This window comes from Tenebrio molitor, chromosome 6 (assembly GCF_963966145.1).
Source record: "Tenebrio molitor chromosome 6, icTenMoli1.1, whole genome shotgun sequence".
In the NCBI taxonomy this organism is placed as follows: Eukaryota; Metazoa; Arthropoda; class Insecta; order Coleoptera; family Tenebrionidae; genus Tenebrio; species Tenebrio molitor.
Window position 1 is genome coordinate 19,809,281 of NC_091051.1, and position 18,745 is coordinate 19,828,025.

The window sequence follows — 18,745 nt, forward strand, 5'->3', positions numbered from 1 at the left end:
ATCATAAAGGAAAATTGGGCAACTTGTGGTGTGGACAAAATTTTGAAAATTCAAAAAGCCGTAAAAACGACGTAAAAATGTTTTATCTATGGCTGCTTGGATAAGACCTTATAACCACATTCATTTATAGTCATTGGAGTTTGGAGTTGCGTAATGTAAACTCCGTCCAGCAAGAGATTGGGATGGTTTAAATTGTAGGCTTATAACCCAACACTACAAAATGCACTAGAATACAATACAAAAAAAAAATTATTATGGTGGTACCTTTGAAATAATTTCGCGGGCATTGTAATCCTACACCAATTTATGCTGTCACAGCAGATTGTCAAATTTCAGCTGTTGTTGTTGCCGCTGTCATTTTGAATCGTCAACACCGTGTGTGGTTTATTTGCTCTTTGGTCTTAAAGTGAGGTATTTTGTTGTGTTTAAAACTTCTTAATTATCTGGGATAAGTTAATTTGTTCGTTTGTATTGACTAAGGTCTGTATTGTTAACCTCCGAGTATGTGTGTTTTGTTCGTTATTTCTTGGTTAACTTTTTTTTGTGGTGTTTAAAGTTTTTAAGTTTTTAAGATTAGTTAGTTTGTTGTTTTAGTTTGTTTCTGTTCTATAAGTTCCCTATTGTTTACCTTCGAGTGCATTTTTTAAGTGACATTTCTATTTATAAATATGAATCCATTTAGTGATATCAGTGATCAGCAGTGATCTTATTCATAATCATCCGGAAGATGAAAATACATATAGACAGGCAAGCACTAAGTAATGGCGTCAAAAGAAAAGGTCTAGACAATTTAACACAGAAACCTGCAAAACTATTGCGTCAAGAATTGCGACAAAATGGTTTTTTGGATCAGATTTTCACTTATGACGTGGGTCGTACGCGGAAGAATCTGTGGTAAGCCAGAAGTTCTGTCCAACTTCCTCTCCGAAAAACTCAACTTGAAGCGAATAATTCTATATCCTGGTTAGATTCCGTTATGCTGTTTGTTATAATACGCTCTAACATCTATTTATCTAATTTTTTTTGTACATTCTTATGTAAAATAATATAAATATTTCTGAAATAAAATAATGTTAATTTTGAAACATTCTTTTGCTATGGTATAACCGTAAATGGATAGAATTGTCAAAGGATTACCGCAAGTGGATAGGTACTGAACTCCGATGCCGTCAAGATGGCGCGGCGCTGCGCGGCGGAGGATTATTACAGGTAGTGGAGTAACGATAGACAAAAATACGGTGTTATTTCGGAACCGGTAGGAAGAGTTCCGATTGTAATAATTTTTTTTTTTTTTATGTCATGAATACAAAATACTAAAACCTTTATAGGTTAAAAATTGACGCTCATAGTGGGAAATACACTCACCGGCACAAAAAGCGACTCATTATGATTTCTTTAATAAATAATCTTGAAATTATATTTGTGCTTATTTTTTTTTTATAATAGTTAAATTCGGATATTTTCAAAGATCGGGAGTGCTATGGTCACCATGGCAACTGAATTGTTTTGTTTAAATAAATTATTGAAAAGTTTGCGCTACTTCCATGTTGTGTTTTTGTCGGTTGTTTTACGTGTTAAAATTTTTAATTTGACAATACGAGATACTAATTCAAAATACTGTTCAAATTTTGACAATTTTTTATAACAAAATTTTTTTCTAAAAAATAACTTTTATCATTTTTCATTAAAATCTTATTTCCTGTGTTTAATGTTTTGTTTGTCGGATATTCTTTGGCAAAGAATAACTTAAATAGCACCTACCAATACAACATGATACCAAAAAAAAAAATTCTAAGACAATGAATTACTTAAAATTCAAAGTGAGTCGCGAAGTGAGTCGTTTTTTCTGCCGGTCAGTGTATTTCGGAACACTCGAAAAAAAAATCCAAAAACATGAAATTTAATTGATTTGCATTTATTTTAGTGGTTAAAAAGGTGAAATAAACTATTCCGACAACACTGTTCGAAATTATATATCTGACTTTGTTATGAGAACTCTTCAAACGATCATTGTGACGGGTATTGGTAAAAAATATACAAGAAATGCTGAAAGTAAAAATTTACAAATTTATTAAGAGTGTATTATAAGAATTAAATATTTTCCATGGTTTCATCCTCTTCTATGTCATTTTCATCTAAAATTTTTGATGGTGGGCAATTACAGTGGTCTATTTTTGAACACGTTGTTTTTCAGGAATGGAAAAACAAAATAATCAAGTTGTTGGTACAGTTGGGAGTAAAAAAAACGGACATCAAAATTGTGACATTTTCAAAAATTTAATCTAACCCATTCTTTATCGTCAATGTGACAGTTTATGACAACTGGAACATTTGTCAAAAATAAATTACTTATTTATTATGTCTTGGAATTGTTCCAATAATTACTCCCTATATTTCGAACTTTTAGAGAAATAACGTTTTTCATGTTGTGTAAGTAAAATTTTCAGAAGTAATTTTGAATGCCTAAGGTTGGTTACTATGAATTGAGGGATTAGGTAAGCTCAATTAAATATGCCGACCGAAACCAAAATTAATTGTGAAACGAAAAATCATCTATCACTTAGCGAGGCATTAGTCATTAATTTGCAACTGCGACAAGGCATTAACCACAGCCTTACATTTTTGAGATATCCCTAAATCCTAGAGAGTAATTTATTTTTGACACGATTGTAGCACAGTTATTAACTAAACTGTCACAATCAGTCTAAATAAGTTTAAATGTAGGAAGGGCGGTTTCACACTTATGACTGTTATCTCAAAAATGATGTCTGTTTTTTTTTACTCTCCACTGTAAGTGCCTTGAAAGTCCGGAAACTTTTGTTGAAATTCCTCGAAAACTGCAGGTGTTGAATAGGACGATTCGCCGTTTCTGAAGTAACACTGCACAATGAAAATTTTTTGCTCTGAACATATTGCAATAGCAATTTTAATAGTCAATAATTAAATTAATAATGACAGTTCTCCATTGTAATGACATCTGATGACATTTGAATTACATTTTTACGTGTTGCCAACTGAAGCGTGTTAATCACGCACCTCTGGATTTTTTTTATTTTCGATCGCATGGTATTACAGACACTAAACACTTTTTTGTCAAAAATCATCAAAAATAATTATATATTTTCTTCAAAAAAGCTAACTATGCGACTCTAAAAGACATACTGAACGTGTTTCTATCTGAGCCGGTCAACACCGGGCTACCGAATATCTGCATATTGTTCTTCTTTTTCCACATACAATTCATTTCAATATAACAATATACTCTTGCAAAGTCATTCTATATTGTTCTCTAGTACGGAGTGATCAAGAATGACTGAGTCTGTTGGTAACAATGAAATTTGGCAAATTTAAAATTTACCAACGAAGGTTAATTTTTGTAATAGTATAAACATAACCTGCATAACCAAGAATGTTTTTAATGTCATCTCAAGTTAAAAAATCCGGTCAGTGCGTGGTCAGTGCCAATTACTAGACAAAAATCACCAGTATTTTCAATTGTTTCATTGCCAACAGACTCAGTCATTGTTGATCACGCTGTATTTTTCTTGTGAAAATAACGATAACTGGAAAATTTCAGTTCTTATAAATAATCAATAAATTAATTAAACAAACAATGGGCGGCAATTTTTAACCTATAATAGTTATTTATGTGACGAGCTTAGTAAATTAATCTTTACGGGCGCGCTGGCACTTGTTGGGCGAGTGACGAAGGAACGAGTCTCCATAAGCCAGTAAGCCCAGTAAAGATTAATTGCTAAGCAAGTTGCATACAAACTTTTATTTCCACCTTCAGCCTTTAAATTTCGTTTTTTAATTGTTATTTATGTTTATAAAAATTTTGTAATGAAAGGCGGTGGGGCAATTATACCTACGTCGTCATGGTGTTGACATAAACAACAAAAATACTGTCAGAAGTTTTGTGAAATTTGTTGCAAAAAGAAAGAATGGCTTTAATGCCCGATGAAGACTTTGAAGGCGATTTTCTTGAAATGCAAGAAAATAACCACGGAATTACCAACGCTGCAAGTGCGGCTCTCTACTGATTCGATCCCAGGAGCGAAACGGATCAAAATGCATTATTAACGTATGTAATTGCAACAATTGATAGTTAAATTTGTTTGTGTTTGTAATAAACTTTTTTAAAAATCACTTAATTAGTTTTGATTATTTATTTTTTGATGAGCCTTGTAAAGTCTTTACAGGTCTCTTCTACGTGCCTGTTAAATATTACAGGGCTCTGCCTGTAATTACCCATTTACTTAGTTACCACAAATACCTATAAAGTGTCATTTACTTAGAAGGTGGAAATAAAGGTTTTAATATGTTTTATTTATAACACATTAAAAAAATTTCGTTCAAATCCGAGCTCTTGCTACCGGTTCCGAAATAAAAGCCTAACGTTAGGTCAGGTCAGGTCAGGTCACTAAGGTAGCCGGACCCAACTCGGACATCGGATTACAGGGCATTAACGCGCGGGCCCAACTCGGACACACCGGTTTAAATTGATTGGCAGAATAACAATATGCATGTCAAAATAACAAGAATCGAAAGTGGGGTTACGGTTCCTAAAGGTTTATTTACACTTTACAAGAATGTCAAGATAATGACGGCTAAAATTTGGCCGTCACTTTCTTGACATTCAAGTAAAGTGTAAATAAACCTTTAGGAATCGTAACTCCACTTTCGATTCTTGTCATTTCGACAATCAATTTAAACTGTTTGAAGCTCAGATATTCCAAAAATCCGACATGAATAAACAAAATTAGAGCAATCGTACATTGATAACCTGAGGTAAACGTTCCGTGTAGTAGAAATGACAAAATAATTTTGAGTTTTGAAATTTACCACCCAAAAAATAACGTTCACAATCAAGACGGTAATCATGATGACAATAAAGTAGGGATTACAATTTTTTTTTTGAATTGACAGACAATGACGGCCAAAATTTTTTGGCCGGCATAGTACTATTGCGAGCATGGAATTTCGGGCAGCAATTTACATGTCATTTAAAAAAACCCAATGTAGTCTAACCTTTATTGTCATAAATGTCATAATAATTAATTTTGAAGGAACTTCAAAATAAACCGTCACAATTATGCACAATTATTTTACATTTTAGTTATTGATTTCCAAAGTTTAATAAAAAAGACGGTTTAGTTTTCAGAAAATCACATCTAAGCACTTGCAGTTTTTCAGAATTGACGAATGCAATTTGCAAAATGATATGAGGCAATAGTACATATTAAAATGAGGTTATTAATACGTCTAGCACCTAAAGCCTATTTCACATTTTATATCGGTCAAATTTCAAGTCTGCCCGAAATTCCGTGCTCCCAATAGTAGGTACCTACAATACAATCTCAATTACGGAACATTATCGTTTAGTACATCAAAATTTTGAAGAAGAAGTACATAATGTCACGGCGAGTCCTTATCACGTATCTACTGGTTACAGTAATGGCTTTAAATGATAAATAAGTGGGGAAAAGTAAAAAATCTCCCCAGGGGCACATTAACGGTCCATATCTCAAGATTCACACAAAAAATACATACAGAACAAGAGAAAGTTTCGACTCACATTCACCCAGAAGTTAAAAAAACCAAGCTTAGTCATCACAATACCTCAGTGACAGTAGACATTACATTACTAGTAAGGAAAAAGTTCTAGAATGTATTTTGCGTGAACAGTGACTAGCAGCAATTCCTGATTAGATCCTTTGGTCAGGTATCATTATTATCAATTTTATTTTGTCTTTCGTACCACATGTATATAAATCACATTCAGTGCTGCGTTCAACACGTGCATTTACAAACTCACACTGCTTGAAATTGTTGTACAAAGCTCTTGTAAGAAGTAAGTTAGAGTATGATAGTGTAGTAGTATGGAGCCCATTTTATCATATACACATACAGGGTGACTGTGAAGGCTGTGCAGATATTCTAACCTGTGATAAAACCCCACAAAAGGTAACGATTGAGCCAATAATGCCTTATACAGATGTTGATATTTCTTGAGAAAAAAGGACTAAACATTTTTCAAAAAAGTTTGAGAGCCACTGAATTTTATGAAAAAATGGGTAAAAAAAAATCATAGTCGACTTTTTGACTTTGACAGGAACATCAATCTTAGCCTCAATTTAAATCACAAATGTATTTCACCAACCTGGCGAAAATCGATATGGTTTTTGATCTATGGGGAAACCCGTTTACATACAGAGCTAGCACGGCAAATCTACGGTGAAAGGTTGTCTCCAAGTATACTTCCCAATGCACGAACCTTTGTAGAGGTTGTGCAATAAGAAGGCTGCATTTTGATTGTAGAAGAAAACGTTCCTCACGAAATCCAAAAGCGTCACTTCCAGCAGTCATTGACGTGTGGGTTGCAATTATTGATAATCACCTCACAAGTTCTTATGTTTTACCTCGACGAATACATGTAGATGGTTATCTACAATTTTTAAATAAAGTTTTGCCCGAATTAGTCGAGGAAATTCCTTTAGCAATTCGAAGAAAAATGTGATACCTTCACGATGGTGCACGTCCTCATTAAGTCATTAATCATTATGTTCAAAACGCCGCTCAGGAAATTCGTAAAAATAGAGGCATTCTGAATCGAGTTTGGCTTTCTTGAACACGTCGTACTGAAGCTTGCATTGTAAACGATGCCAGGCATTTCGAGCAACTTCTTTGATGTTTCATATTATGCTTTTACTCCCAGTTACAGTATTTTTACTTTGCTGTTTAGGCCTTTGTTGTTTTCTGAATAAGTTATCATTACTTTACAAATATTATAAAAAATTCATGATGAAACTCAAAAAACTAAAACGATAAAAGTCAAACATATCTTCGAATGACATAAAAACTTGACTTTTTAAGTTGGTCGTACGGTCGATGGACAATTAAAACTGGGACACCTAAAATTTAAGCTATGATCAGACTATTGAATTGTCAATATATTTGTCAGTTTCTATAATAATATGTCATATGAAAGTTAAGCTATTTGTGATAAAGCCGTAATTAAACGATGGAGATTTGTACATTTTGAATTTATGTGATTGTCATTTTTGTCCCAGTTTTATTTGTCCATCGACTGTACGTCAAAACTGTCCGCCAAATTTGAAATTTTTCAGCGTTTCCTAAACAAAGTGATTCCTTTATTCTCTTGTAAACCATTAACCATTAACATTTGTATAAGGCAAGTTGGGTTATTTTGCCTTCTATTAACATGTACTACCTCATGTTAAAATATCTGCATAACTTTCAAAATCAGACTATATGCAGGGTGTTAGGGAATGGTCTCCCAAGAATTTCAGGGTGAGTTTGTGAGGGAAAATGTGTAATACCCCTTTTTCCCAAAATGAATGGTTTTCTTAAAAATAAAAATTTTAAATGGTGCCCCCCTATTTGGGAGCTTTTGCATCATTTTATTGTTGCAATAATTAAATAAATGGTTAACGTTTTGTAATGAAAGTGAATTGCTTAGCAACTAAAAGACAACAATGCCTTTATGTCAGATTTTATCGAGTACTTACTACCACAGTGATCAAAAAGTACCTACCTATACTTCGTCCAGCGAGAGACTGGGAGACTTTAAATTCTATTAAATTAACCCAACACTACAAAATAGACTAGAATACATTAATAGAGCATAATTCCAGGGCAAAAATGTTACTGCTTGAAGAATGTATTTCAAATTTTGCGTCGCTAGGTACTACTTTCTCAACGTAGAATTTAGTGATTTTTATGTCAACCGATCTCTCGCTGGACAAACTATACCAGAACTGCATTTTTTATTGTCAAAATATACAGGGTGTTTGGTGTTTAAGGTAACAAACTTTTCTGAGATGCACAGCTAGGTTAAACTTTTCTTAGTGACATTCTCTTCAATTTGCTTTTTTTATTATGCTGAACTAAACTGACTAAACACTGTTCCCACTGTTTGAGAGCCACTGTTCGTATCTGTAATTATTAATACCAAGCTAATAATGATTTGTAAAGGAAAATGCCTTAACTGCCGCCTTTATAATTTAGAAATCCGGTGGATTTCACACAGTAGTTCTTCAAATTGAAAAAATTATTACTAGAAAATTATAACACATACTAAAAAATGTTACTAGAATAAAAGTTTTATTTTGTCTATTTCTTTACACAGGATAAGTTTGTTAGCTTATACCCCAAACACCCTGTATATTTACATACATTCACCACAACCTTAAGGTAAGTCCCCTTTTATTGCTGCAAAGAACTGACCATCAACTAATAAGATTCGTTAATTTCTGCGTAACTTTATTTATTTGTATTGAAAAAAATCAAAATAAATGTTCAAAATGTCTTCCGTTTGCCTTAATACAACCATTAGGCATTAGCATACCTTTGGACAGCAGCATAGCGGCTTAGCATGTCCGCTACATTCCCCAAACACAAAATGCATATCTGGATACTCTTCGGTAGAATATTCGGGCATTGCAAATGATTCTAATTTTCGCAGGCGACGGATAAGAGATAAATCAAGTCAAAATGTAGATTTCACAGCAGTAAATTTCGAATCGTTACCAAGCAATCATTTTTAAATCAAAACATAAGATTTTTTATGTCCGGTCGGGCGATTTTTGCCCACTTATGGACTAGTTTTTAGGGCGTAATTCAGTATATTACAGCTCTAGGTCTGTAAAAGTTTTTACCGCCCGCTAGAAGCTGTCCACTGAGAAGCTGTTGAATATTTTTCTGATTTTTCAAAAAAATAGGCAAGAAGAACATCTTCGGAACACTTGCCTATGATTTTCTTAGTCTGACACCAGTCCATAAAGTTTCCGTATTCTTTTTCATACTTGTCCCGCGATTTGGGTGGAAGAAGACTTTCGATAGCTATTTTGGCTGCTTGAACTATTTCTTCTGAAACGACCACTTCTTCGTCGTCAACAGAAAATACCTCTGTTATTTCCATTTTTCTAGAGTTTTTCCATTAAATATTTCACTACACAAACTGAACACACACTAAATTAACAATGGCTAGGTTTGTTTATGCCGTTACTACGGTAATAACAATAACTGGCTTATTCCACCTTCTTGTTTTTTGTGTCGTTATTTTAAAATTGAATCTACCTAAATTATTATAAACTTCAAAACTTCGACCGGACATAAAATTTTGTATGTACCACGGGCATAATTAGCGTTTGTGGCCCTTAGCGTGTTATGGCCCTCGACTGGCGTCTCGGGCCCTAATGTCACGTCGCGGGCTACAAACGCCTTCATTACGCCCTTAATACATAAATAACTATTCGTGCACAAAGCAATATTTCAGCAGTCACAAAACATCAGGGAACAATTTTATTTTCAGAAAACGGTTTAATTTATCCAAAAATGGTATAATGGTATAGGCCGTGCCAAACCCAAATAACCACCACCTGTTGAATTCAGTTGGTGAAAACAAAATTACACTAAATGTATAATGGTAATTTTGATATTACTAGGATGCTAGACCAATCAAATCTAAGTACACAACGTTGCCGGTTGATTTTCTGGGTAGAATGCAGTGTTGGTGGTTATTTGGTTTCGGCAAAGACTATACTGGGGGTTTGCGAAGTTGAGGCGTTTCTTTTAACATGTGATAGTATGCGTTGTTCTAAAGAGTTTTAACCAAAATCACCTTAGTAAAATGTGTACGGCCATGAAGATACAATAAGTTAATTTTTTTGAAATTTTTGAAACCGGTCCTGCTCAAATTTGGCTGATTTGTTAGAAATTAGAATTGAAAAAAAAAACAAATGAGCATGGACGTTAATCAAAAATACTGTCAGAATGGCTTTGTCATTACGAAAATAATGAGCTCTCAGATATGTTGCTAATGTATGGGCAATGTTATCACATTATCAGAATGCAGCTGCGGCGTCCAGAGAGTAGGTACGCACAGCGATTTCCAGAAAGACACCATCCTTGGCCACGTCAGTTATTACTTATTAATCTAGTACAGCGGAGAAATAGACAGGACCGGACTTAAAATTTTAGAAAACAATAAAAACATACAATTAATTATCTTCCTTTAATACAAACGTTTTACTAAGAAGATTTAGCCTAAAATTCTTAAGAATAATGTATAGTACCTCGTGTTACAAGGAACGCCTCAACTTCGAAAACATCCTGTATAAGACTACATTTTCCCTGATAAACACCCTGAAATTCTTGAAGATCATTCCCTAACACCCTCTATGCGCTATTAGTCCTTAGTTTAGTTTGCTTCTTGTTATAGTATGATTAACTTTAAAGTGCAGAAAAATGGTACACATTCATGTTATATTTTTTCTTTTAAGATACCTACTTAATACCAGTCAATATCAGCTTCATTATCAACATGCTTCGCTCTTACCATAAGATTTTAGAGTTCATGCCTATTTTTATATTTGTCCCAGAGCTGCAGCGATTTTATGGCAGGGTACCACTGATAAAAGTTAACGAAACCGACAATAGGTTTAAACCACAGCTACAACCCCCAATCGTAAATTCATTCAAGTATAGGGCCATTCATTTTAAACGTTGGGTGAAGTTGTAAACTCAAAACACCATAAATTACGAAAGCGGCAAATTTTCATTGTATGTATTGGTACCGTAAAGTAGCAATCCATCTATTCATATAAAACTGGTACCACGTCATACTTTCACCATCTTATAGACGAGCAAAAGAAAGAGACATTAAAATATCCACAAGTAAAAAAAAATTAAAACACATTTTGTGATCAGTGAGCAAAAAAATTTAAAGAGATTGTTGATTTTAAGTAATGTATTTGACAAATAAGATTGCTAAATAGAGAAATAAGAGTAATTAGTATCCATTACATGTATATAAGATAAATTGGTCCTTTCTTCACAATTGTGACAATGTAAACTATGCTTGTTTATTATTTTATAATAAGCTATACAGTGTTTTCGATACCTGCGTGGCCAAAACGCACTGTGGTAGCAGCAAATCTTTTCCCCCGTGGTTTACAGCAAATATTATAAAAATGATAAAATGTAAATGGCAACTGTGGCGTAGCTATAAAAAAAATCGGTCAATCACTAACTATAATAAATTCAAAACAATTAGGGCTGAAGTAAAAAAGAAAGTCAATGCCGCTCACATTGACTATCTCAAAAAAGTTGAAAACGATATAAAGATGGATCCAAAAATTTTTTGGAGCTTTCTAAGTAATATAAAAGGTACCTCCGGTATTCCCAGTCAATTGATCTTTAACGGTGAAACACTCTCTACACCAATCAAAATTGTTGATGCCTTTGCTGATCATTTCAATGTAAATTATATCACATCTAATTCAAGTCCTAGTCTAACTGATAACTTAATTTATCACATTATCTCTTTTGGCTCGGTTTCCGAAGATCAAGTCCTTTCTGCTTTAAAGAAAATTAAACCGAAATCAACAACTGGTCCCGATGGCATTCCGGCTTTTCTGCTGCCCAATTGTGCCGCTACACTTGCATTTCCTCTCTCAGTCATTTTTAACCTTGCACTAAAAACAAGTGACTTTCCTTCAACATGGAAAAATTCATATATAACCCCAGTTCATAAAAAGGGTGATAAGTATGACGTTAGTAACTACAGACCAATTTCACTTATCTGCAATTTTGCCAAAACATTTGAGTTCATTCTGCATGAGTATTTATTTACTAAAGTATGTAACCATTTATCCAACTGCCAACATGGTTTCTTTCTGAAACGCTCTACAATCTCGAATCTTTGCTGCTTTACCCAGTTTTCAGCTGAGTGTATTGATGAAAGAAAACAGGTTGATGTGATCTATACGGATTTCTCAAAAGCCTTTGACAGATTAGATCACAATATTCTTCTCTCTAAATTACACAGTTTTGGGTTTTCTGCTTCTTTGTTAACTTTTTTTAAGTCTTACTTAACTGGAAGGAAGCAGTATGTTTTCTATAAGGGATTCAAATCTAAAGAAATTATTCCAACTTCAGGTGTTCCTCAAGGATCTGTATTGGGACCCCTCTTTTTTTCGATTTTCATCAATGATATAGTCAATGGCTTATCATCTTTGAAACTGCTATTTGCTGACGATTTTAAGTTGTACCGTGAAATCTCTACCATTAGTGACTGTGAGCTTCTTCAAGATGACTTACTCAAACTCAGTCGATGGTGTCATGAAAATAAATTACATCTAAATCTGAACAAGTGTACTGTAATGCCCATTACACACAAAATCAACATCATTGAGTTTGAGTATAGAATTAATAACGTGAAATTAGCAAGAGTTCAATCGGTTGTTGATTTAGGTATTACGTTTGACAACAAATTGTCCTTTGTTCCACATATAAACGTTGTCGTTGCAAAAGCATTTCAGGCACTTGGCTTTATTATAAGGTGTTCCATGCACTTCAGAAATATTGACACATTAAAACTCTTATATTGTGCATATGTAAGATCAAAACTTGAGTATGGCAGCATCATTTGGGATCCAAGTTATCAGAGATATGTGGATAAAGTCGAAACTATTCAGCGTCGTTTTCTCAAATTCTTAGCATTCAAGACTGATGGTGTCTATCCTGAGAGAGGTTATTCTCAACAGAACTTACTCAAAAGATTTGACTTTCTAGACCTTCAGACCAGGAGAAGAAATTTTTCAATGAATTTTTAAAAAAAATTGATCAAATACAAAATTGACTGTCCTGACTTGCTGAGTCAGATTTCTCTTCATGTGCCTAACAAAGGAACTCGCCAGTCGAGAACTTTTTACATATCCACACCCAGAACGAATGTTTTGAAGTTTTCACCTTTACATCAAATGTGCACTTATTATAATGAGTCACAAGACAATGATATTTTCAAGTGATTGCTGAACGCCGTAAAGTTTCCTGCCCCGTAATTGGATTCGTCTGTCGGGCAGTGTATAATAATAATAATAATAATAATAATAATAATATTTTAAAGTAAATTAATAAATGAAATAATAAAATACATACCTAAACAATAAAAAATTAATTGCCACTTGGTCTTCTGAAAGTTGATCTTGATTCCACCATTCTTTAATTTTGGACCCAAATACATATATTGAACACAGTTTTAGATTCACTGAGTTTCAAAGCAGGTAAGTTTTATTACAAAACCCAACATTTAAAATGAATGCTCTATACTACCCTGTAAACTGACAGGTACAGAACGAAAGTGATGATTGACAGGGGTCTGCTTAAGTCGCTTATCGGCATCTCAGTAGACGTAATAAGAACTATTGCCTTGCCATAGCCTTGCTCCAGCTCTGGGACAACTATAGTTGCTTTAGTGTTTTATCAAAGCTTTATTGTTAATTTAACTGTTACATTTTTCTTTAATATTACCTTGTCATAAACATTATAGGTAACGTTTTTGAATGAAATAAATATAATAATGAGGATAGCATCAAGAGTGAATTCATCTGTCATTAGTTCATTACGGATATTTCCTTCAGACTACATTAAAAAGCACAGGGGACGTTCAGGGCGCCAACAGAATAGATTTGGTAACTTACTAAAATTTTCAGTGATATTCTGTTGGTACATGGTACCGCCATGCTTTTTTAAATTTTTGCTATTATGCTGTTTTGCTACTTGACAAAAGTTCACACTCGTGTAAAGTGTTCGCAATTTATAGATAAAAACGATTTCTGGACCGCTAATTTGATATTCGCTGTCTCATAGCCATCAATCTGCTTGTTGCAGATTATTTTATTTCTTTATTTATTTATTAATTTTTATACGTTTTATTATCTTTATTACAAGTGCTTACAGTTAGGTATTGCTTGAAGACAAAAGAAATGGATCATTTTCCAGAAGGAGCTTCGGGGACGTGCCCCCTTTGTTCTAAAAGTTTTGCCAGCACCAAATTGAAGAACAGGCATATTAAGAGAGTACATCAGACAGTTATGGAGAATTGTCGGAAGAGTCACATTATATGTCCATTGTGCGAGGAAAGAAACGGAGTGAAGACGCAGGAAAATTTGAGGAAACATCTTGAAGAAAAACATGAGGTAAGTATTGAAAATTTATCACTCCAATTTTCTAGTAGTCAACAGTATGAAATGTGGAAGAATATTAAAGAAATTGAGACAAATTATGCAAAGAACAGAGGACTTAATAATAATGGTTATAAAGAGATTCACTATGAATGCAAGGAAGCGACATTAAAGGTAAAAATTAAAAAAATAATGTACATGATTATGAGGTATTTTTTAAGAAAAATACGGGGTCGTTATAAATGAATGTACCATCTCGTAAGTGGCTGTGCGCTATGCTTTAGGTGCGCCGCTACGCCCACTAGTTGTTACAAACATTTATAATGACTCCGTATAATGAAGTATGTATGACAACTTAACATTTAAATTTACCGGTTATTACCGACGCATGCGCGTACCGACCGTCACCTGTGCTTTTTAATGTAGTCTATTTCCTTCATATAATCAATAAATGTGCATCTAAGCAATCTATGAAAATCTGATTTTCTGTTGGTATTAAAGTAACTTTGATTTTCAAAATTGTCATACATTGTCATCTTTGGTTGTCACCTCGGTTACACTTCTCAGCTATTGCTATTTTAACAAATTTTTACCATTATTGTGTACTTCCGGAAGATGTTAAAAAACAAAAAAGACAAGAATTGGGAACCATTTTTAAAACTCTACAACTTTTGTATTTAAGGGTTTCTTCTAAAATAATTAGGGGAGCCAATATCCGAGGATTTTTACTTTCACACGTAAAGTGCCTATGTACCAAAATCCATTCTACACCCGGTATGTAAATTCCTTTCAAAACATTATTTTTATATTATGAATTATTTTCTATTCATTCACGTTTTGCATGAGATCCAGATCGGAATTAATTACAATATTGCAGATTACGGATACAGATTGAAATCAAATAGTGGAACTGTAAAGAATTGAAGTTACAGCATAACGTGGTTTCCCCGATGGCCACCCTTTCGGGCGGTGACTGCGCCAGGTGTTGATAACATCACTGATCGAATGATGATGACGATTTATTTCCGTATCCCACCTCCACCTGGCGGCACGGCAATTTTTCCGGAGTACATACACTATTACGGATAATACTATCAAATAATGGTGCAGTGCTTATCAACATAATTACCGGCGTCTCGCCTCCACATTTTGACTTTTTTGTGTTTTATGTTCTGTGTCAATGTTAAGGAATTTCCTCACGATGTGACATGAGTATAATAATATACCTTTTTGAATTTCAACCACCAATGTGTTCTCTATGTCCAAAATTTTTAAATTTTTAAAAAGAGATTGCCGTACTATTCCTGTTGCTGAAATTATAAGTGGTAAAATCGAAATTTTTTCTAAACACCAAAGATTTCTCATAGCAACGGAGAGTTCTAAATATTTATTAATTTTTGTGTTATATGTCTGTGTTATATTATGTGAATTTGGAACAGCTATATCTAAAATATATACTTGCTTTTGTTGTTTATTTAAAATTATAATGTCTGGTCTGTTATGCTTAATATGAATGTCAGTTAAAATTGTTCTATCAAAATATAACTTGTAACTGTCATTTTCCAAAAAACTTTCTGGTGTATAACTATAATGTGGGTGTGTATTCTTTAATAAATTGAATTTAACAGCTAAATTCATGTGTATAATTTTAGCGAATATATCGTGACGTTTTTTATATTCGCTTTGAGCCAAAACGGTGCAAGAAGAAATGATGTGTTCAATTGTTTCCCCTTCAGTTCCGCAAATCCTACATTTATCAATTATCGATTGTAAACCGCATATGTGTTTTTTATAATTTCTTGTATTTATAACACGATCTTGTATTGCAAATATAAAACCCTCCGTCTCAGGGTGAATATTTGATTTCTTAAGCTATGCATGAGAGGCCTGAATTTTAACTTCTGGTTGTTCCAGTTCTTTAAAGTATCTCCCATGTAAAGACTTCTGTTTTATATTTGCTATAGTGTCAGGTATATTTGGCTTAACAATATCTGAAATTATATTATCACTTAAATTTAAAGGTGTGTAGCCTTTATCGGCTGAAACCAAAGCATTAAAAAAGGTGTTATCACGAGCTCTATTGAGGAAATAATTTTTTAGTGAAGCAATTTGATTTTTTAGCAGTATTTCTAGATTTGAAAAAACCTACCACCGTTTTCGCGTGGTAAATTAAATCTTTCAATAGCAGATTTAGGATGGTGTTTACTAAATTTGGTAAAAAGAACTCAAGTTTTAATGTTTATGTTCTGTAAATTAGTTTTGGACCATTTTATAACACCGAAAGAATAGGTCAGTAATGGAACAGCATATGTATTAACTGCTTTAATTAAATTATTACCGTTTAATTTTGATTTTAAAATAGATTTAATTCTTAAATAAAATTGCTTTTCTAAATTTTCTTTTATAATTGAGTGTTGAATATGATTTGATTGATTAATACCTAAATATTTATAAAATTCTCCTTTATTTAAATTTTTATAACACTATCCCACCTCCACCCGGCGGCACGGCAATTTTGCAGGAGTACATACACTATTACGGATAATACTATCAAGTAATAGTGCAGTGCTTATCAACATAATTACCGGCTTCTCGCCTCCACATTTTGACTTTTTTGTGTTTTATGTTCTGTGTCAATGTTAAGGAATTTCCTTACGATATGACATGAGTATAATAATATACCTTTTTGAATCTCAACCACCAATGTGTTCTCTAAGTCGAAAATTTTTAAATTTTATTATTAGTATTATTTATATTCAATAAATTATCACGTTAAATTTGCGAAGTCTCAGACAAGTTAATTTGTAAAATTAGTTCTTTAAACATGAATTAATTATACTGTAAATTAACACCCAGCTTGTGTAAAAATAGTATTTTAGAATGTTTCAGACTTCAGATATCATTATTGTGCCATTCATTAAGCCACAGTGTAATCGTCTAAAAATGCTGTCTTTATAAAATTAACAACTAAAATTGCAATTGCAGAAACATTATTACCTTGTTCAAAATCCATGCATAGAAGTGTATCAATTTTAACATTTTTAAATTTTCTGCACCCAAGGACATCTACCACAGACGAAGAGAAACAACCCTGACGTGCGACTGTGGATTCTCGACGGGACATTTTATTATTTAACTTCCAAAACAACTGATTAACTTATTAATTGGTAATTTTGATACGGTATCAAGAACTTGAGTTACGTCACTCAAGGAAAGAATAAAGGAATAGATTTGGTTCCTTAAATTGGTTTTTGAGCATGCGTATAAAATGTTTTATTATAATTCGTCTTAGGGCGAATTATGCGTAGAAGTACCTAGTGCATTTGCATCTTTTTTTTTACTGTATATCATTGTGTTGATAAAGGTTCTTTGATATCAGTTAATATCAGAAGAATAACTCATCTTTACTGATAATAATTTATATTTAAATTGGAGGATTCCTTGAAACTAGTTTATGACTAAAAATCTAAATCTAAAGTGTTTCTAAAATGTTGACATAAAAACAAAATAACGTCGTAAAAGGATAAGTTTGTAAATCTTCTAATTAAATAGAGATCAGCTCTAACCTTGACCTAGTCTTTTGCCTCAATCGATTTAGGTTGAAGGGAAACAATATACGAAGTGATTAAAAATGTAGATTAGTTTTTGCACGCTATTCTCTCGGTACGTTAAAGAATGATTTCGTGACCTTGATATACAAATAATAATAAGGCAGAATATAGCCTAAGGGAGTCCGTTTCGGCTCAGGGACGCGAGGGTCGCGTGTTTGATTCCGACCCAGGGCGCAAAAAAAAAGGCTATATTCTGTCTCCTGATTCGGAAGTCACGTTAAGCCATTGGTCCCGGTCTATTGAGTTGGTCATCATGCCCCTCATAGATTTGTAAGCCAGTCCTAGACTGTGCAACAAATTTTTAATTTTATAATAATAATAATAATACGTTTATTTCCAACAGGTTATACACCCAAAAACAGGAAAATAAGGTAAATAGAAAAAGATAATGTCTGAATACCCTAGACAGGAAAAATAAATACCGACTTATAATATAATAAAATCAAATAATAACAAAAAAAAACAAATGTAATAGAGGCGAATAATAATAATTAAACATGTAAAGAAAGTAAACAGTACAAATGTCCAGATATCATGTGAAATGAATTGGTTACAAATAAGTCACAGTCAGCACAGTAATCATCGGCATTTTTACACATTAAATAATTTGGACTTTTAATGTAACGGGTGTTTTTTTTTAATTTGACGTCGAAGTAGGCGTTGAACTGTCGATTGTGAACCCACTATACAGGTTACGGATCACGGATCAGCTGTTTAAATCTTACGCTTTTACACGAGTGGTGCGATCTCAATCGATTCTCCAACGCCTACTTCGACGCCAAATTTTAAAAAACACCTTTATATATTTGTACCAGCTGTATCACAATAAAAAGGGACAAATGAGCGTGAACTGATTCTTGGAACATTTTTTTTTTTTTTTTTTTTCACTTTAGTATAATTGCATGATAACTCCTCGGATACGAAATACGTAAACATGTCCATAACAAGCGGGGAATAATAACAGGGCGTAATAAGAATAAGCGGGCGTAATAAGAATAAGCGGGCGTAATGAATTCATAACGCCCTCATCAATTCATAATTGCAAAGATGCCAAAAATAAAATCTTGTATGCACAACGGCGTCAGCGAATGATTACGCCCATCGAACGATATCCATCTCTCGGGCTAAAGCCCTCGAGCTGCA

The 18,745-nt window shown here is 33.3% G+C and overlaps 1 protein-coding gene across 2 annotated transcripts in view; it reads left to right on the plus strand.

The window, feature by feature from the left end:
• LOC138133673 (uncharacterized) overlaps window positions 1-15,840 on the plus strand; it is a 39,955-nt gene extending 24,115 nt beyond the window's left edge. Inside the window, exons 5-7 of one of the 2 annotated variants that reach the window (XM_069051613.1) lie at window positions 13,810-14,165; window positions 14,674-14,765; window positions 14,869-15,840. In XM_069051613.1, the coding sequence (XP_068907714.1) occupies window positions 13,810-14,165; window positions 14,674-14,685 (368 nt within the window). In that variant the 3' untranslated portion in view covers window positions 14,686-14,765; window positions 14,869-15,840. The remainder of the gene's footprint in view (window positions 1-13,809; window positions 14,166-14,673; window positions 14,766-14,868) is intronic. The other variant, XM_069051614.1, reaches the window with a different exon arrangement.
• The last annotated feature ends 2,905 nt before the right edge of the window (window positions 15,841-18,745 follow it).